Source organism: Strix uralensis, chromosome 3 (assembly GCF_047716275.1).
Source record: "Strix uralensis isolate ZFMK-TIS-50842 chromosome 3, bStrUra1, whole genome shotgun sequence".
Lineage (NCBI taxonomy): Eukaryota > Metazoa > Chordata > Aves > Strigiformes > Strigidae > Strix > Strix uralensis.
In genome coordinates this window covers 33653460-33671768 of record NC_133974.1, presented here as the reverse complement: position 1 = coordinate 33671768, position 18309 = coordinate 33653460, and the positions used below count along the sequence as shown (strand labels likewise).

At 35.1% G+C, this 18309-nt stretch overlaps 1 protein-coding gene across 11 annotated transcripts in view; it reads right to left on the bottom strand.

Annotated features, from left to right (window-relative positions):
- Positions 1–18309, bottom strand: part of FAM135A (family with sequence similarity 135 member A) — a 94348-nt gene that overhangs the window by 39560 nt on the left and 36479 nt on the right. For 10 of the 11 annotated variants that reach the window (XR_012628038.1, XR_012628039.1, XM_074861817.1 and 7 more), the window contains 9 exons: positions 14045–14124; positions 9860–9999; positions 9674–9744; positions 9176–9349; positions 7363–7489; positions 6843–6996; positions 4409–4486; positions 2179–2228; positions 333–488 (listed from right to left, as the gene is read on the bottom strand). Coding sequence is in view for 9 of the 11 variants with exons in the window: in XM_074861817.1 (XP_074717918.1) it covers positions 333–488; positions 2179–2228; positions 4409–4486; positions 6843–6996; positions 7363–7489; positions 9176–9349; positions 9674–9744; positions 9860–9999; positions 14045–14124 (1030 nt within the window). In the remaining 2 variants the exon portion in view is untranslated. The remainder of the gene's footprint in view (positions 1–332; positions 489–2178; positions 2229–4408; positions 4487–6842; positions 6997–7362; positions 7490–9175; positions 9350–9673; positions 9745–9859; positions 10000–14044; positions 14125–18309) is intronic. The other variant, XM_074861819.1, reaches the window with a different exon arrangement.

Sequence of the window (18309 nt, the reverse complement as noted above, 5' to 3'; positions counted from 1 at the left end):
AAATTCATCATTCTGCACAAATCCACCTTATTCCACAGACTTCAATTTGCCTTCTGAACTGTATTTCTTATTCAAAAGATCAATAAATTAGTTGGTTTGTAAACATAAATAATGTATTTTATGTATTATACTCCAAGAATAAGCTCTAGCAACATGATACACAAGCTAACAAATGCAATACAACAGCTCCCTTTAAGATTCCAACTAGCTTTCCCAAATAAAACTAGAACATTTGGAATTTGGAGTCTCATTTTGATACACATTTCCATAACAATGTGTTCCAGTAAGAGTATGAACATGGCAGAGTTTCTAAAGCCAGACTCAATACTTACTCTTAACGTGTGATGCTCTTGTGCTAGCAATGCTGTGACCTCCTCTTGGAAGGTAATGACCTCCAGAAATTGTCCCCAGAGCGCCATTAGAAGTGAGCAAAGCTGAGCAAGATTCATATTTATAAGTTCTGCCAGTTCATCGGGATTTTCCATTTTCTGAAGTCAGGAAAAAATATTTACATGGTTAACAGATGAGACCATAATGTACAGACAAGAATCAAAAAGGTATACTCTATCTTATTGAGAATTTTAATTTAAGAACTTCCAAATGAGAATTGTTTTGTCTAAGTATCAGAATTGAATTAATCTATTTTATGTTGCTCTAAATAGTATCCAGTTCTCTTTTAGAATTAGGAGTCCTGACATTAAATTAAAGCAACAATTCAATTTATGGCAACAATAACTGAGTTTTAACATGCAAAAATACAGTATGCTTGGAATAGGAATCAGAAAATCGATACTCACTATGTTAGTCCAAATTTGATACAATCATAAAAATTTAGTAAAAGACATCTCCATTTCAGAATAGTCACAACTCACAATAACATTTATATGGTGCGCTATATATATCTACATATACTTTAAGCATAATCAGAAAGCAGTGTTATGATATAGGCTTCCTAGAACCAGATCACCCCAAACCAAATTCAGTGTGAAACAAGTTTTTCTTTCTTAGCAATGTACTGTAATCCTGTGATACAGTCCCACACCAGTCAATTGTATACTGCTAGGCTTATGTTCCCTGCCATTTTAGAAAAAAAATACGGTTTTTCAGAAACTCATTGCAGGCACATAAGACACTGAGGCAAAGGGTTCAAAAAGCAAAGATAAAAGAGTAAAGATAGTAAAGACCCAACTCTAGCAATATTAAAGAGTAAGTAGAAAAAAGGACAGCAAATATTGAAACACCAACATATCAGTTGAGAGTGGAAATAAGAGGAACTTTTGATGAGAAGTGAACAAAAGAACAGAAAGGAGAAAATGGAAAAAATATACTTCAGCAAGCTAAGAGAGAAACTAAAGAATTCACAGAACTAAAGGTAAAAAAACCTTTTAATATATAAAATAAGATTATTAGTTGCCCACAGAGAGCTAACTGTGCTGGCTTTGTCTCCAGTTATACAAATGATAACCTTTTAAAGCCAGTATTACATTTCCCTGCAGTTATATTACTACTACAGTAATGAAAAGTAAGCCTACTGTTCTTCAAAAGCTGGACAGATGGCCCACTCCAGCAGTAAACATGGACAATCTTTCAAAAAAGTTTTAAAATCTGTGCTTTAAACTTCGCTGTGACAAGGAAATTAGCTATTCAGCTGGGGCTAGTTCTGACTAAGGAGAGAGTGGGGAGACAAATCAAAGTAATCTGAAGTAGACAGTGTTTTCTTGAGAATGTAGGGAAAACAGGAAAAGACAGCATCAGGACAAGTCCTTCCAGATGAGGGGATCACTTGGATAATCTGCTTTTATACAACTTACTACTACTGTTTGATCTTCTAACGTTGTTATTTGATAGCATTAAAAACAAATAATTCAAATTATACATGAAGAAAATTCAAAATGTGATTTTAATACAAGTAATCCACCTTTCTATAATATCCAGTTTCGTGATATACAAAAGTTACCATGGCTACACTGACACACCAAGCCACTACATCAATAGTTAAATTGTGGAGTCAGTTAAACAACTTCTCTTTGAGTGAAGAAGAGTTGAAATAAGTACTGGCAAAAAACATACAGGATGTTATTACTGAAACAAACAGTTTATTCCCAAGTAGCATTTGAAATCAGCATACTCTACTTTTATAGTTATTTCACTTATATAATACATGAAAAAAAATTGTACCTTTACTTCTTCACACAATTCTGTAAGACGAACTTCTACATCTATGTTTTCTGGAAAGATGAGAGGACATATCCATGAAAAATGCACTTTCGGTTACAGAGTAAAACCAATTATCTCACAAAATAATTTTAAAACATGAAAAAGAACCCATCAAATAGAAAGTGCCACAGTCATCTTTAAATCAAGTAAATTATAAACTCCCATTAAAATAACTTCTTATAATTTCTGAGATTGAGGATAGAACACAATTAATAAAAAAAATGTTTGCAATTGAGTATCATGATCACTTATCATGATATCTTGTCAAGGATACCAATTTTCCATTCAAAATTATACTTGAAAATACTGTGATTTAAATTATACAGTTTGCAGATTATCCATCGAGAGCTGCTCAGCTATTCAGCACCAATGTCATTGTTCACAACCAAGGTAACACAATTTCTCTTCTACCTCAGATTTTCTAGAGATACCTTATTCCAATACCATTTTTCTACAGGTATATTATTTGCCTGATTTGCAAGATATGTGAATATAAATACAATTCTTTAATTGTCTGAGGAATTATATTTTAGTTAAATAAAACTGTTCTTTAATTGATCTTCCTTTCAACAGCTCAATGTTAAGAGCAAATCAATCTTCCATGGTATGGCAGCTTAAACTGGATCTGAACCTTGAATGACTTATTTATAAAGAAAACAGATTTATTCCTTTATGTAAGATGTTTGTCCTTGTTAATCATTCCTAGTCTAATTAAGGGAATCTGATAAAATAAATAATAATTTCGTACTATGTTTTGATTTCCTTCTACATCTGAGGTACCAGTAAACAAGGGAACAATTTATAAACCCTAAAATTGTCTGTAAGAACTATTTAAATATAAATTCATTTCTGAAACACAGTATTAAGGAAAATACCAATGTTTCTTGAAAACACACACCAACAAAACATGCTTTGAAACTCAAAGTAATAAATTTCAGCAACAGTGTGCTTACTCAATTTGTCTTTGAATGATACCACCTAGATTGGGTAAGTATATATTGATTTTCAGTTAACTGCATCCATTATACTTAGGTTTAAACTTAATGCCAAACAAATTAACTCACATAGCTCAAAAGTTCTGAGAAAATATGCAAATTGCAGAAACGCATCAAGTTCTCAGAAACAAGTTTAGAAATGTTTTTGAAAGAAATTATTAGCTAAACAGTGCTTGATGATAATTATTCTGAAAATACATGAAAATGGTTTAAGATATGATACTACTTTTGGTGTGTTTGGGGCCACACAAATTTTGTCATTAGTGAAAAAATTAAATGGTTTACTTATGAGAAACAATACTGATTATTTATCTTGTCACACTGCAATTGAGAATAGGCTTTGAACCACATTTAGAACTCTGAAGTCTAGAATCATTATGGAAAATCCCAAACTACAATGATATATTAAAAAAAAAAAAAAAAAAAAGACGACAGGATATGAGACAAAAGGAAACTAAATACTAACATTCTACAGCAGTAATGTTCACCCAGCAAACATCTGATACAATTTTGCTGGCTCTGATAAAAAACAGTTTTGTTTTCTTTTTAAAACAAAACCAAAACACAGTTATAGAAAATTAAGTTGGTGACCTAGTATGAGACTGAACTGCCCTTTTATTCTTTTCCCATCACAAACTTCCTTGTGCCTAAACAGCACTGTCATCTTTTGTCCAGCATCAGGCCAACACTGACACTCTCCAAAGGGAAAACTGGCCATTTAGATACGGACAAATGCACCTTAAGCTTTGAGAACATCTTGTGTAGTGTTTGGAATAATCAAGCCTTGAGATACCAGAAGCAATCTGAAAGTTTTCTCAGGAAAAAAAGGTATTTGTCTTTAATTATCTAAATAACTGAGTCTGTGATGAATTAAGTGAAGCTGTAATTTTTAGCTGTTTTATTTAAATGGTGATAACTGACTGAACTCTTCAATCATTTTTGTTTCGTAAAGTAGAACAACACTAAACCAAAAAATAGTAATAATTTCTCATTTTATTATCTATATTCAGCCTAGAAATAAGTAGCTCAATTCTGCAGAGTTCATCAGAGTTCAACATACGTTCACTATGGCTGAATAGTGAAATAGTGTTCCTGTTTACAAAAGAATGTAATATTTTATATTATTAATAAGAATGTAATATTTTATATTATGAATAAAAATCTGAGGGGTTATATCACCTGCGTTGAAAACATACCTAGGTAGGCGTCTCTCTGGGTTCGTGGATATTTTCTTCTGAGAAGGCGTTCATAAAGGACCTGCATGCTGGCCTTGGCTAGTTATAGGGATTGCACACACATGACTAGTTACTACACTCCTTTTTTCATCTGTGATTTATTATTTGCCTTAAAGTTAGTAAAAAAGCTTATTGCTAGCCTCGCAATTAGTGCAGTTAGATCAGTACATGAAAGCATATAATTTTAGTGTAGTTTCTAGATTATCACTTGTGATACACATTAAGCTAGCATTTTTTATTTCCTGAAACCAATAATACTGAAGTGTTCAATTACAATTATCAAGTCCAGCAGTTGTCTGCACATGCTTCTGCAAAATCACTGTCTTGTGTTAAAATTATTTGACAGAGCAATAGCAAAGCAAACAGAAGAAACAAAATTAAAGACATAATAATTTAATTTAAAACAAAAAAGTGACAATTCTGGAATTTAAACAGGACTTGAGATTCTCTTTTGCCATGCCCATTTAAACTTCACACATAAAATCTCCACTATAAAACAGTTCATTTACTTTAAATTTAAAAATAAATGCAAATGACATTTGTGTACTTTGTGAAGTCTAGAGAACTTCAATTTCTTTATAGACATCACAGAAATTTAGATTTTAGAATTATTAGTGTTAATGGTAGGCATTAGTTAATTTTCATGAGCACAAGGTAATAGAAGCATGATTAATATTTACATTACTAGTCCTTTTTTGTTATATCAATTGTCCCAACCAATGTACATACAAAATAACTGAAATAAATTTAAAAAAGATTTACAAATAAGAAAACAAAGTAATTCTAGCAGAGCCTTCAAAAATAACAAAAAAAAACCCTCCACAGGAAACAAACTGTCAGCAGAATATGTACAATGAATGTTAAATGTAAGTAGTAATTTTCTCTTCATATATTTATTTTGAGCATTTCTGTTCAAATCTGCATTCCTAAAGGTAAGCTAAATTACCCACAGAAATGACAAAAGGTCTGACTCAAATTCCACTAAAGCTTATGAAAATTCAGGAATTGAAAGTCCTATCTGAAACATTTAAGTATCAAGATTTAGTCTAAGCCTATCCTCACAACAACAATAGTGCCAACAGATTCTATTTGAGAAAAAGCACATTTTGTCCTTAAAAGGAAGACTAACAGTTGAGTCATTCCTTTAATAGGGTGTTCCCCTCTGTATCAAGATTAAGAGAACTGACACAGAAATATTCTTTGCACCGTAACTGTAGCGGTATTTTTGCTTCTATAAAGAAAAAGCCTCAGTTTATGGCATTTTTCTATGCAAAGATTTTTAATGCACTCCCTCCCTCAAAATTTTTTTTTTTTTAAAAATCAGCTTTGTATTTTGTAATACACAAGTGAAACACTATTTGTTTGAATCACTAATTGACCACATCACATTTTTAAAATAGCTTTCATATCTCAATTTCCAACCTTATTGTTTCCTAATGCTTAGTTTTGACATTGCTCAAATTAAACAATACAAGAATCAATTAATGCTGTCTACAATCAATGTAAATTCCAAAAGATCTATTTTTCAGATTTAAATAGAACTTTACATGACTAAAAAGGTGTATGCTTGATGAGGAAAAAGTCTAAATCATCCTTGCCAATGTATTTTCTATTTTTACTTCCACTGCTCTCCTAGTTCACAAGCTGAGGCTAAACTCTCTAATATACCTGCATTCTACAGAAATGTAACGTGCATTTCTGTACTTTATGTTTCATGTAATATTTTCGCAGTTACTTTTATTGAATGTAGTTACTAGAAGATTTCATGGCCACAGAACTTAAATTTCTTTCTATAAGACTGTCCTGTAAGAGTTTAATTTTAACTTTATTAAAGAAATAGCTTCTCTGAAAGCATATTTTAACTACTCAGTTTTATAGAAACCATTCTTGTCTATTTAGATTTTTTCCTAATTCTTAGGTAACTAAGTCTGTTTAAAAAGTTACACTACAAACTGAGCCAGCAGCAATTTCTTCTTGTAGGTCTTTTTTTCAGGTAAGTTTCCACTGCAATATTCTCAAATCAAAGCTTACAGAGTTTCAATTTTTATACAAATATACAGTATTTCCTTATAGCAAACAAGTGTAGCATGCTACTTGGATTAAGAGTTTCTCTACTTTCTCACCACTAAACACACTGATTTGAAATAACAGAGCAAATCAAGATCAACAAGAAAATATCTATTTTCATAAATTCAGGCTGTTATCTTTTATTAGTAATGTGACAGTACTTGTTTCTTTTTTATTTTTTTCTTGAGTTATTAAATTCCAGCTCAGTTTGAGCAAAAAGATTTTAGATATAGAAGATGTATGAAATCAATGCCACTTTAGTTTAGAAGAGGGGTATTCTTAATAAACATCAACAATAAAGTGATGCATTTTATTAAATTCAACATACCCAGTTCAATTCGGTGAGAAGAGGGGAGCTCCTTTGTTATCATAATGAAATAGCTATGTAACCCTTTGAAAGCAAGCAGCAAACTGGCACAAAGTGTATAGTGGAAATTATAGGCATGACTGAGGAAAGACTCTGAAACAACAAAACTGCAACCCTAAAAAAAAAAAAAAAAAAAAGAGGCACGTATTAATTTTGTACAATAAATGAAAAGAATAACTGAAATGACAGATAAACAATTTGCCTCTTTTCACAAACCTCATCCACATTTCTGCAATTTTCAATGGATTGCACTATATTAAAAAAGAAGGTTAAACACTTAATATTGTAAGCATTCCATCTGTGTGTTCCTGAAATATGTAACATAGCCTTTCGGAAGAAATTTTCTCATTTCCCATATCAGTGGCACACCAAAGGAACTCTAACAAAGTCCATTCTTTATCAAGCGATATTTCTGCAGAAAAGACAATATTCACACCGCCCAACAAAATACAAATAAAATCTTAAATCGATATATTCTTACATCTGCTGATAACTGTTTTGTGTAGTTATTGCCAAAGACCACACTTTCAAGAGAAGGAATCACAGAGTCCCTGTTCTGTGCTGGTGCATTCCTGTTCAACCATGTATTCTTCACTGGGCGAGGAAAACTGCAAAAAGCACAAATGAACTGGTAATTTGAACATACTATGTGCCACAAAACTATCATAGTTAAAACAAATTCTTGATTTTTCTTGAAAAGTAGTAGAAACAAGGACCCTCAGGAAGATCCTGGAAGTTCCTAGCACGATGGGCTGCCCTTTTAAAACCCCTCAGGATGGCCCAGATATCTCAGTTAAGTCTCTGGTGCTGCACTAGGGGAGCAGTGCTTCTAAAGCAGCTCTCTTCAAAGCACGTCTCGAGCTAGTTGGGAGAAATTTAAGACATTATTACCCTCAACGGTCGCCATCTCTTACAATGAAGGTGACCAGACTCTGTGCCAGCAGATTGTGGAAGCTCTTCCTCATTATTTCCAATGCAAACCTCAACTAATTTAAACAATATTCCTGAAAATTTAAGCCATAAATTTTGAACTGTAACAGGTAAGAAGCATTCATTTTCTGCAAACTTTGCTGTGGGGACTTCACCTCCTACAACTGAAACAGTAACAAGCAGCTAGAAAACTGTCATACAAACTGCCATTGATGTTTTCCTAAGGGATGCCTGATCTCTGCCTACTGAGGAGGAGAGCTCATCCTGATCCCCTGAGAGGACAGAGCATCCTGCAACAGTAGCCTCGTGAGAACAAAGAGCTGGGAAAAATGAATGAAAGACGAATGAACGCAGAAAGTGCAGACTTTTAGATAATGGACAGAAAGAAGCAATGACAGGTTAATAAAAAGAGTAGATTAGGGCTGTAACCACATGGAATTATGTCCTCTCTTTCAAGGAAAGTGTAAATATTCGGTGTTCCTGAGACAAGGTGAACCTGGATGCTACTCTGAAAATGAAAACACTCAAGAAGTGACCCCTTCCTAGCAAAGGAAGGGATATCAATAATGTGAGCGTCACCCAAGCAGAGGAGCAAACTGTCACCCAGGAAAGCCCAAAGGACAAAGGGAAGCGAAGTCTGCAATGTCCAGATTTTTCAGAAAGAGGTGCTCCAGAAAAGTGTGCTGGATATGAATACAGCAAGTATAAAGTATTTGCTAAATATTACAATATGGAGTAGCCCAGCTGAAATAAAATACTGTAAATTTGAAGGTTTCTTCCTCTCCCCACCCCTAACTGATTTAAAGGACAACTTGGATCCCTAAAATGATTTTGTGGACATCAGTAACATCCTACTGTAAAGATAACAGAAGCAGCATGGAAATTGCTGTTTTGATTCAGTATCTCCTCACACAAGCTATTATCAAGTTGAGGTTTAAAATTAAATAGCATTATTGTATCATCACTTGAAAAGCCAGAAACAGAGGAAAAAATGCAAGAAAACCCTCAGATTTTCTGCAACCTTTTAAAAAGTCAGCAGGGACAAATACATTTCTGACTGAAAATTAGTAACAAAACCTGTTTTTCATTTTCTGACAATGAAGTGAAGTTTGACCCTACAGTTATGGAATGAATACAGGTGAAATGCCTGAATTTCACTTGTGGTACAGTGTGACAACTTACACTTTACATAACATGCTTCTACTTTAAGTGTATAAATTTTATCAGATGAAGTCTTCAACAGCAATACTAGCTTATGATAATTCCCACCTCCTCAGTACTTGCTCCTCTCCCAGATAATGCTGTGACATCCTTTCAGATGTGCCAAAACACAATTTATTTGCATTTTATTAACAAAAGATTACCTTATCAATGGCTGATGCAGAGCAACCAAAGAAGCATGAACTATAACCGATATGACAGAAAGGTGGAAGTAATCAAACATAACATTGACGTAATGATGAAGGCCCCGGTGTAAGTTAAAGTGCAACTTTAAAGTTCGGCTACTAATTGGCTGTAGTGTGGTCAGGTCATCTGGTCTAAAAAGAAAGTAAAACAAAACAACATACAATTAGAATGATCATATTTAAAGTACAAGTTATTGATAACTGATGCAGATAGCAATTTAGCATAGGTCTATATTTTGGAATGCAATGACATCTTCCTCAGGAAAAAAAATATGGAGAAAAAAAAAATCAGAATCAGACAAATCAGTTATGAAATCTTAACAGACTCCTGCACTGGTTTTTTACCTTCATATGTCTAATATGAACACACTATGACTATATATAATACTGATTTAGTAATTTTAAAAAGTTAACATATATTGTTTCTTTAATAAAATTTTCTACATTTAAACTTACGAATAGTCTGTATCCGTGAAGTGTAGCTCTAATGTTAGCAGAAAATTCATTTCATTAAGAGACTCCTCAATCTAAAAAGAAATTGTAAAGCATGAAATCTTTTCAGGTCCCTTATTTATACTAATCGGAATTGTATATAACGAAGACTTAATTATCTGAATATAGGAAAGTTAAATGGCAGATTACCTTCCTCTCATCTAACAGCATTTTTATTTTGAAAATCATCACATCGTTCACAGAAACTTCCTCATTTTTGTAAAGAATCTGAAATGTTTTACTGCAAACTATGTTGTCATGGATTGAAGCAGGAAAGGCAAGATCTGCACCTGAAAAGAGAAACAAGTATTAATATAATTGGTCTAGCATCTGGAAACCACAGAGCAGCTAGTAAGTGGAACTATCATTCCTATCATTTTCATGATGACTATTAAAACTGTAACACCAATAGTATCAGCAGTTTCCATTTCAGGACTGCATTTTATTTCAAAGAAATATTGTATCAATATTTTTAATGTAATTTGCTTTTAATATAAGTTTGAACTGCAGAATTTTTGCTTTGCTCCAAATTGGAGCAAGACATTCTAGACATCAAAAATTGTAATAAAAATCCTGAAATCTGTCTTGTTTCATCCAGTATTCACAGTGATTTGCAAGGTTTAACCACACTGAGAACTTTTAATTACCTACAGATGAGGCAGAGAGGTTAAATGACATACACCACTCAACTGAATTAATCAAGAACAGAGGTGGTTCATTCTTTCCTTCTGTATCTTTGCATACTGCTCTGGCCAGACCAGTTCCAAGTGTACCACCTGACCCTTACATTTCTCATTCAATATGACACTTCTGCTTTCAGTCCAGAGGCTGCTTGTGAAAAAGAGTTCAGAAATCCTTTGCTCAAAAAAGGTTAAAAGACTTGTAGAAGAAATGAGAAATGGTTTAAACCAGTTATTGAGGAAGTATTTAGCATAATAGCAAGGGGTTATCACAGAGGAAATATCATGATAGGCACTATCCTGTGAAACAACACATAAAAGAAGATGGAACTTGGAAGAACACAAGTTACAGAAATACCAACGCTTTCTTATCACTCCTTTACAAGCAGGCTCAAGAACATTAACCTCTTCCAGAACACAAAGTCTTAGGAATGGTGTAAATGGGGGTGCAAAACATTCTTTTAAATTATTTTGATTATTCTTAATAAATTACTTCAAAGGAATCCAGAAAAGAAAATTTTCTGCAAAGTTTGTGCTTTACAGATTTGGGTTCTACAGGCCTCTGACAGAAAAATCACTGTACCTGGCAAACACTCCCACTCTACAATCTTCATAACATCTTAGTGCAACTTCCTTCAGAAACAAGAAACAAGTAAAAACACTGGGTTTTGCTGAAGTGCTTTCATACATATGATCAATTTAGGCATCCTGGACAAAATGCTTACAAAGGCTGAATCATTAAAGTGTAATTCCCCTACACATAATGCCACTTTCAGCTTATATCCACCCATGTCATCTGTTACAGGTGAAGGGCAGAGCGGGTATGGTTTCACATAACACGTAATCTCATATAACCGCACAGCATCAGCAAAAGGGATCTCCCACTCCGGTCTGATACAAAAGAAGTAACGGAGACACGTGGCCAAGGTCCCACTTCCTATGCAGCGTCCAACTCTGAGTTACAGCCCTCAGTTCTGCTGACTTCAGTGTAATGTGAAACGGCACCCTCAGAAGCAAGTGAGAGGAGTCGAAGAGGAAAAGCTGACGCCAGGAACAGGCTGAGCCACATCTACGTGGGCAGCAAGGTCTCACAAACATGAGGTCAACAAGGTAGAACTACTATTTTTTAAGTCAACTACGTACTGATTGGTCAAGACTATTTCTAGGCTTCTATCCACACAAAAAGTCATCTCAGCAACAGAGGGGAAAAATAGTGAGGAATTAACTTATTCTTGCATCGTAAAAATGGACCTCTCATTCCTAATCTGCCTTTTTTTTTTTCCCTGCAAACCAGCCACAAGTTTCTGATAGAAGGAGGAATTCAGAACAGCTTCAAATCTGAAACAACCTCATACAGACTAGAATTACATACGTTTTTCTTTTAACTTTCTAGAGCATCACATCTCCCTTCAAATTACAAGACTGCCAGGAGACCTTCACGAGGCTGGAGCTAAAGCAAGTGGCTTGCCCTATCACAACTGTAATGACACTTATTCTGGGTCCTGAGCAATTCTAGTGAACTACTAAAAGACATAAGAAACACAAATGGAAGAAAACTGGATTTAAGGTATCATGGGACCTCATGAAGAGCTGGGAAGGGCTGGGCAAGGGGTGGAAGGAGACACAAAAGAACAGGAAGAAGGGAAAAACTGAGACTGTGTATTTGACTTTGGTAAATGAAAGGAAGAGACAGATCAAAGAAACAGTCTGTGGGAGAGGGAGAAACACACAGCTAAGGTAAGGAAATTGCAGGTGACTTGTGCAGAGGCTAGGGAGAGCTAGAAGTAGGCAAAATGACTTGGACTAGGAAAACCATGATGCTGTCAAAGGGAACAGGATTTAGATCAGGTAAGTATGAGGAAGACAGACAAGAGATAGACAGAAAAGTATAGGCAGAAGTACCTAACCAACACAGGACATCATTCTCAAGAATGAGAGCTGTGGGCTCCTGTCCAGCCTCCTCTATGGTCAACAAGCAGCAGACACTTTCAGATAGTAGGTCAACCCTCTCAGTGCTAGTCCACACGTAGCCTAATAGCTGCTATTTTCTACAAATAATGGCAGTCTCAGTAACTGGCGTCAGCTGTTCCACCACCTTGAGCAGAAGAGCTGTGAGTTAGAGCTAAAGCATCCAGCTCTGCTAAATAAAGCAAGCAGCTGAAACAAATGGAAGGTAGAAGTCCTCAGCAAGACCAAGCACTATCATATCCACAAGGACAAACTAATGCCCTTTCACTGACCAGCTTGTAACCTTCTCTCCGCTTTGTTGTGGCACAAACATTATCAGTAACTACCTGATAAACTAAACAGAGCCTGGTCTAAAAAGGACCCCAGTTTTTGGGATTGGAGGGGTTTGGTTTTTTGTAAAACGGCTGCTTGTCAGCTGCATCAGTGCCCCAGTTGAGTTCCCTGGCCACAGAGCAATATGAAGGTAAGAAGGAGTGGCCGGTGGGAATCATGGGCTGATTTTTTTTTTTTAAACAGTACTGCTGATCTAAACTCACATCAAATTGCAGTCTTAATGTTTACATCCTTTATGCCTAGTAATAAGACAAAAGAGCTAACACATATATCACAATTTACTAACAAGATTGCAGCTTTCTGAAAAAAATAACTGAAGACCATTCTAAAATATACCACGAAATGGAAAAACATTTTTTTCAGCAATATTAAACATATCATAAAGTGACACTATTAAAAAAAGTATGTTTTACTAAAGGATCAGTTTAGCAGAGCTCAAATCCCTAAACCACACTAAACTTTGCCTTTGAAGCTGAGTAATTTTGGTTCATGAGAATTATTTATTTATTTCACACAAATCCAAGAAATATTCAGGAAGCTTGAATAAAATTCAGTATCTACACTGTTGCTCTACTCAGAGTTACTTTTAAAATAGCCTCAAAAATTCAGGTTGACTGTAGTAGGTTTTTCTTGCTTGCAATTCCAAGAATTTCACCTGACATTTGAAAAATTAATTCATTTTTTGCTTTTCACATTTTTACAGCATGCTGAGATGTGGGCTTCACAGAATTAGGAGAGCACCAGCAGGTTTCTCTGGGTTCAGTTTGCATGGACAAAGAAGCCAAAAGTGAGTGCCACGTTGAAAAAAAAAAAAAGAAAAAAGATGAGGGAGTGGGTAATTCTGTTCAAGAGGTTAAATTTATTTTCAACTTTGCCACCAGACAGCAAGAGAACAAGTTTGAAAACAGCAAGACTGGATCCTTTCAAAGTTTTTGGAAAAAAAATTAGCTTAGCAATCTGTATAAGAGTCTATATCTGAAGTTCTCCACTACTTTGGAGTATCTACTTAAATGAGGTCTGCCCTTGGTTCATCTTAGCCTGAAACATGGAGAAGACAGAGTAGATCAGTGGAAAAAACAGAAGACTAATATAAAGAAATCACTATGTTTTGATACCAACAAAGAGAATTAACAGAGGAAAAACAGTAACAAAATTCTGTAATTAACTTTTAAGTTTTATTGCTAAGCACAAGCTAGTTTTTCAGCAGATCATGGAACAGCTTATGTTTTTATTGTGTTAATAAAAAAACTAAAACCACTTTTATATTAGTTATAACAATATAAGACAAAAAGCATGCTCCCTTAATTAGCAAGGTAAGATAATGACCGCATTTACCAAACGTTTTTGCACTTACCAGTTGCATGTAACAGGCTAGCTTCTAATTTGTGTGGAATTCTTGGAGGAATTTTCATAGATGCACGAATCTGGTAAAAGCTAAAGCAAAAGACAGTGATTTGCAACACATGCGGTACAGTACATCTCATTTACCATATACAGACACATACAGCGACAAAGGCAGGAACAGAGAGTGGGAAGGAGGAACAGGGCAAGGAAGTCTATGAAGCTTAAAACTGTCTTATTTTGACTCTTCATCCTGTTGGGTTTTTTTCTTTATCATTAACCAGAGTAGCAGCCAAACACATGAATAAAAGTCTCAACACAGAGCTAGTCTTTCCACACCCCACAGTGTTGGGGCAAACATTTATGGAGATACATGGTAAACTACACTGGAGAACTGATATGAATGATCAAAATTGATCTCAGAAAGATCTACCACATAGCATATCTACAGGACTGCTATAGCCAGTTCTGCCCCTGAAGGAGCTATTTGTGAAACCGCAATGAAACCCCCGCTCCTCCTCAGTGATCCCCAGAAAACACACCATTTACCAGACACTCTCTACGTTGCTTGAGGCCACCAGATATTTAAAAGCACAAATACAGGGTCACACGAGGCAAAATAGGACAGTACTTGCAGTGTTAAGGCACAGTACTATTGCCTTACGCCATCAAAGGCAGGAACCACAGGCCTAAAGCCTAAAATTGAAAAAATGAACACAGAAGTCTTTTAGATCCCTAGCCCCATCTTTAAACAGTTTTTAATCTTATTCAGCTCCATACTGTTTCCAACTTTGATTTTCCTCTATGAAATCCCTAACTGTCACCCATACCGATTTTATGGAAGTCTTTACATAACACAAGCACCCATAAATACCCTTAGATGACACATTCTATCTATCTCATCCCATTTCAGATCATTTATTTTTGTTTGAAGGGGTTAGCTTCAGCTCCTCAATTAACTCGACATGACCTACCACACAGCTCCACAAACACTAGCACCAACAAAAGGGAGGGAGCAAGAACATTCACAATTAGAGAATAGGAAGACAAAAATGTCTTTTTAGGCACAAACATGGTCCTAAATGCCCTTATGAGTGAGTTATGCAATTTATCCTTTGTATTCCACTCAGGGTGCACACTCACTCACAATCTTACGGTTCATGTTCATCATCCCCACTATTCAAATCCAAACTACTCTAATCTACTATGTTGTTCTGATTTTGGCTTCTAACACTTCAACTAAAGCTGACCATCCAGGACTTCACTAGCAACCAATGCAACTGTGTACTAGCCTAACAATCAACCAATAAAAAATGTCTTAATTTCCTTCCACAAAATTAAAAAGTCAACTTTAGTCTGGTCAAAACTATATATCAAAGAATGCTTTATAATAGAAGATATTTAATGAACCAGTAATATTGCTAGAAATAAGAGATGACAGCAAAATGATTCCTACCTTTTAAAAATCAAATAAAACTTAACTTATTGCAAACTAATAATTATATAATTTGTTTTTAAAAATGCACAGGTCAAATGTTATTCCATATACACTCCTTAACTGATTCATAAACAGTAAATAAATTCATTTTGTACTGGATTAAAAAAACCTCAACGTTAACCTTTCACTGTCATCTTCTCCAAGAGTGTATGGAATTGAGGATATTAAGAGAGCCCTCTAAACATTAATCCAGGAGGGTGCAATCTAGTACGCTGATGTACTCCTTTCCTCCAGGTCAGATGTGACTTCCATCATTCAGTTACTCATTCACCTATACTGAGGACACGTGATACATTATAATGTATAATGGCCTCAGCAAGGAGATAACTTTCCACCAGCCCCAGTTTCAGTGTCATTTCTGGATCCACAGTAAACATTTATCAAGAGCCTGACACCCTACCACTACAAGCTGCATCTTCCCATGATCCAATGACTAGCCTGTCATGGCAGTGCATACTGCTTGTTACTTCAGTTACTAACAAAAGAATGCAAAATCGTTGGTATGGTTTATATTAAACATTGTCTCAGTAGTTCAGAGACATGCCAGATATTTTACTTCATCTCACCATAACCTATCAAACTGGGTCACTTTATTAGGCTTTAAAATATCCAAAATCTGCATCATTCTCAGTTCATGTTTACAACAACGTGACTGCTCTACAGAGCATAAATTTAACTAAGGCTTACCAACTCTGCCAAATGTGGATAGATTAATAAATTAGGACTATAACAAGGTAAAATGAAAGACAAAGGCAAAATAGGAACAGAGCACCGAATGGAAAAAAGGTGCAATGGGATATTCCTATTACTTAATGCAATAAGACTCATTTGCCCTAAAGATGCTATTAAGTGACTGTTTACAATCTGGGCCTCAAAGAAAGCAATCAATAGAACTGTTCATGCTTAGAATGTAATTTGTGAAACCAAGAGGTTGTTAGGACATCCTTCCTTTTCCTCTTATTACTTGCTAGCAATTAATCAAAAGCAGACTATTCTACCCTTTATCCAGTAAACCCTTTACCTGCCCGATATATTTTAATTTGGGTTAATGGGGAGATGAAAGTGTATTGTTTGCTTGAGACAGGTGGATTTGATTTTCGGTAGATTTATACTTTAAGCAGTTTATAACATAAAATGTTCACCTGTTAATCTGAATAATAAAATCCTGTAGGAGTTCAGCTCAGGGAAAATATGTAAACATTAATTCAAAATCTTGTGCCCAGATCTTTGAAACAATTATTTAACTGCATCAAGATATTTAAATAAGAAAAACAACCTCCTACACAGTATTTACCCAAATTATTCACTGTCCCTCATCTTTAAATGCCATATATACTAAGGATCTATCTGCAAATGACGAGCTATGATACTGAAGCAGGGTACTTTATTCACAAAGGAATTACATTTGTAATACATAAAATAAGGAAATGTTTTCTAAAGTTAAGATATATATTCCTCATTTGACAGCAATTTTAAAAAGAAATATCAAAAAACAAAAAAAGCATCAAGCCTCATCACTCTCTTCCCCCCAAGCCCTGCGTTCCTCATCTTCCTTTCATCTCTGGTTCACCTCATTACTCAATTTGTGTCTCAATGTTTCTTTTTCTATTTAAAAAAGAAAACCAAACCCAAGTCACTTTCAACTATTTCCCAGCTGTACCATAAGCACTGCTTAGTTCTCATATACACAACTAACCCATAAACCTGATCTATTCTATTGTATCTGTTTGGGCCTCCATGTAACAATTCAGTATCAAGAACTTGTCACTCACATATCGTATTCAATTATCACAAATATCGTTAAAATACTATGTAAATAAGATCAGAATACAATCAGCTCTCCATTATTTTATGTAACAAGAGAATGAAATTATCCTAGGTAGTGCAAAATCCCAGACAGTAACAATGCTACAGAGCATGCCATTGATGGTACAGTAAATGTGCCCAAATAGATGAAGAAGGTTGGGTCTACCAACACTTTCAAACCTCAGTCCAGCATCTTCCAAGAGGTGGCATGTGCAAACCTAATCAGGCAGTTGCAGGCTTAGTGCTACAACTTTTCAGAGGGTATGACAGTTTGGATCCATCAGTGTGTCTATACTAAAACACCTTCCTGAAGCCCACAGGAATGGAGAACACGGTACAAACATCTCAGTGGCATGACCTGTGCTAAAGCAAAGTCAGTAAGATTCACATGCCCCACCCTGGTACAGCGCATTTTCTCTGGCATGCACCTGGAAGTCCCAGTAACATGACACAGGAATACTCAAACTGACCCTGCACCAGTCTCAAATCTCCTTCTCAAGTCCTGACTCTGATGACAACCTGGAAAAATGCCTTACTGATAACAGACAGGGGTTCTGCAGTTAGCATTAAGATTCCAGAAAAGTGCTGGGGTTCTTAAAGCTTAGACTAGTAGTGATATTTTTGGTGAAGATTTTTGAAGAATAATTTGAAAAAAAACTGTGTTAATCTCTCTTTTGACTGCATTAAATGAGGAAAACACCATTTCCAGATTATTAAGGGTTACATTTTTCAGATAACAAAAGAGGTCAGAAATATTTTGACAAAGATGCTTTAAAGCTACTCTCCCTGTTTTGAAGAAAAGAATCAATAGTATTCAGAAAGGTGGTATACTGTAAGAACACACATTAATCACCCACGAAAACAGCAGCATCCATCAGTATAAGGGCCTCTTGCTACTTTTTGCTCCATTAGCTGAAGCAGGATAGCTGAGTATTTCATAAACAGAGAAAAAAACAACAGAAATACCATCAAGA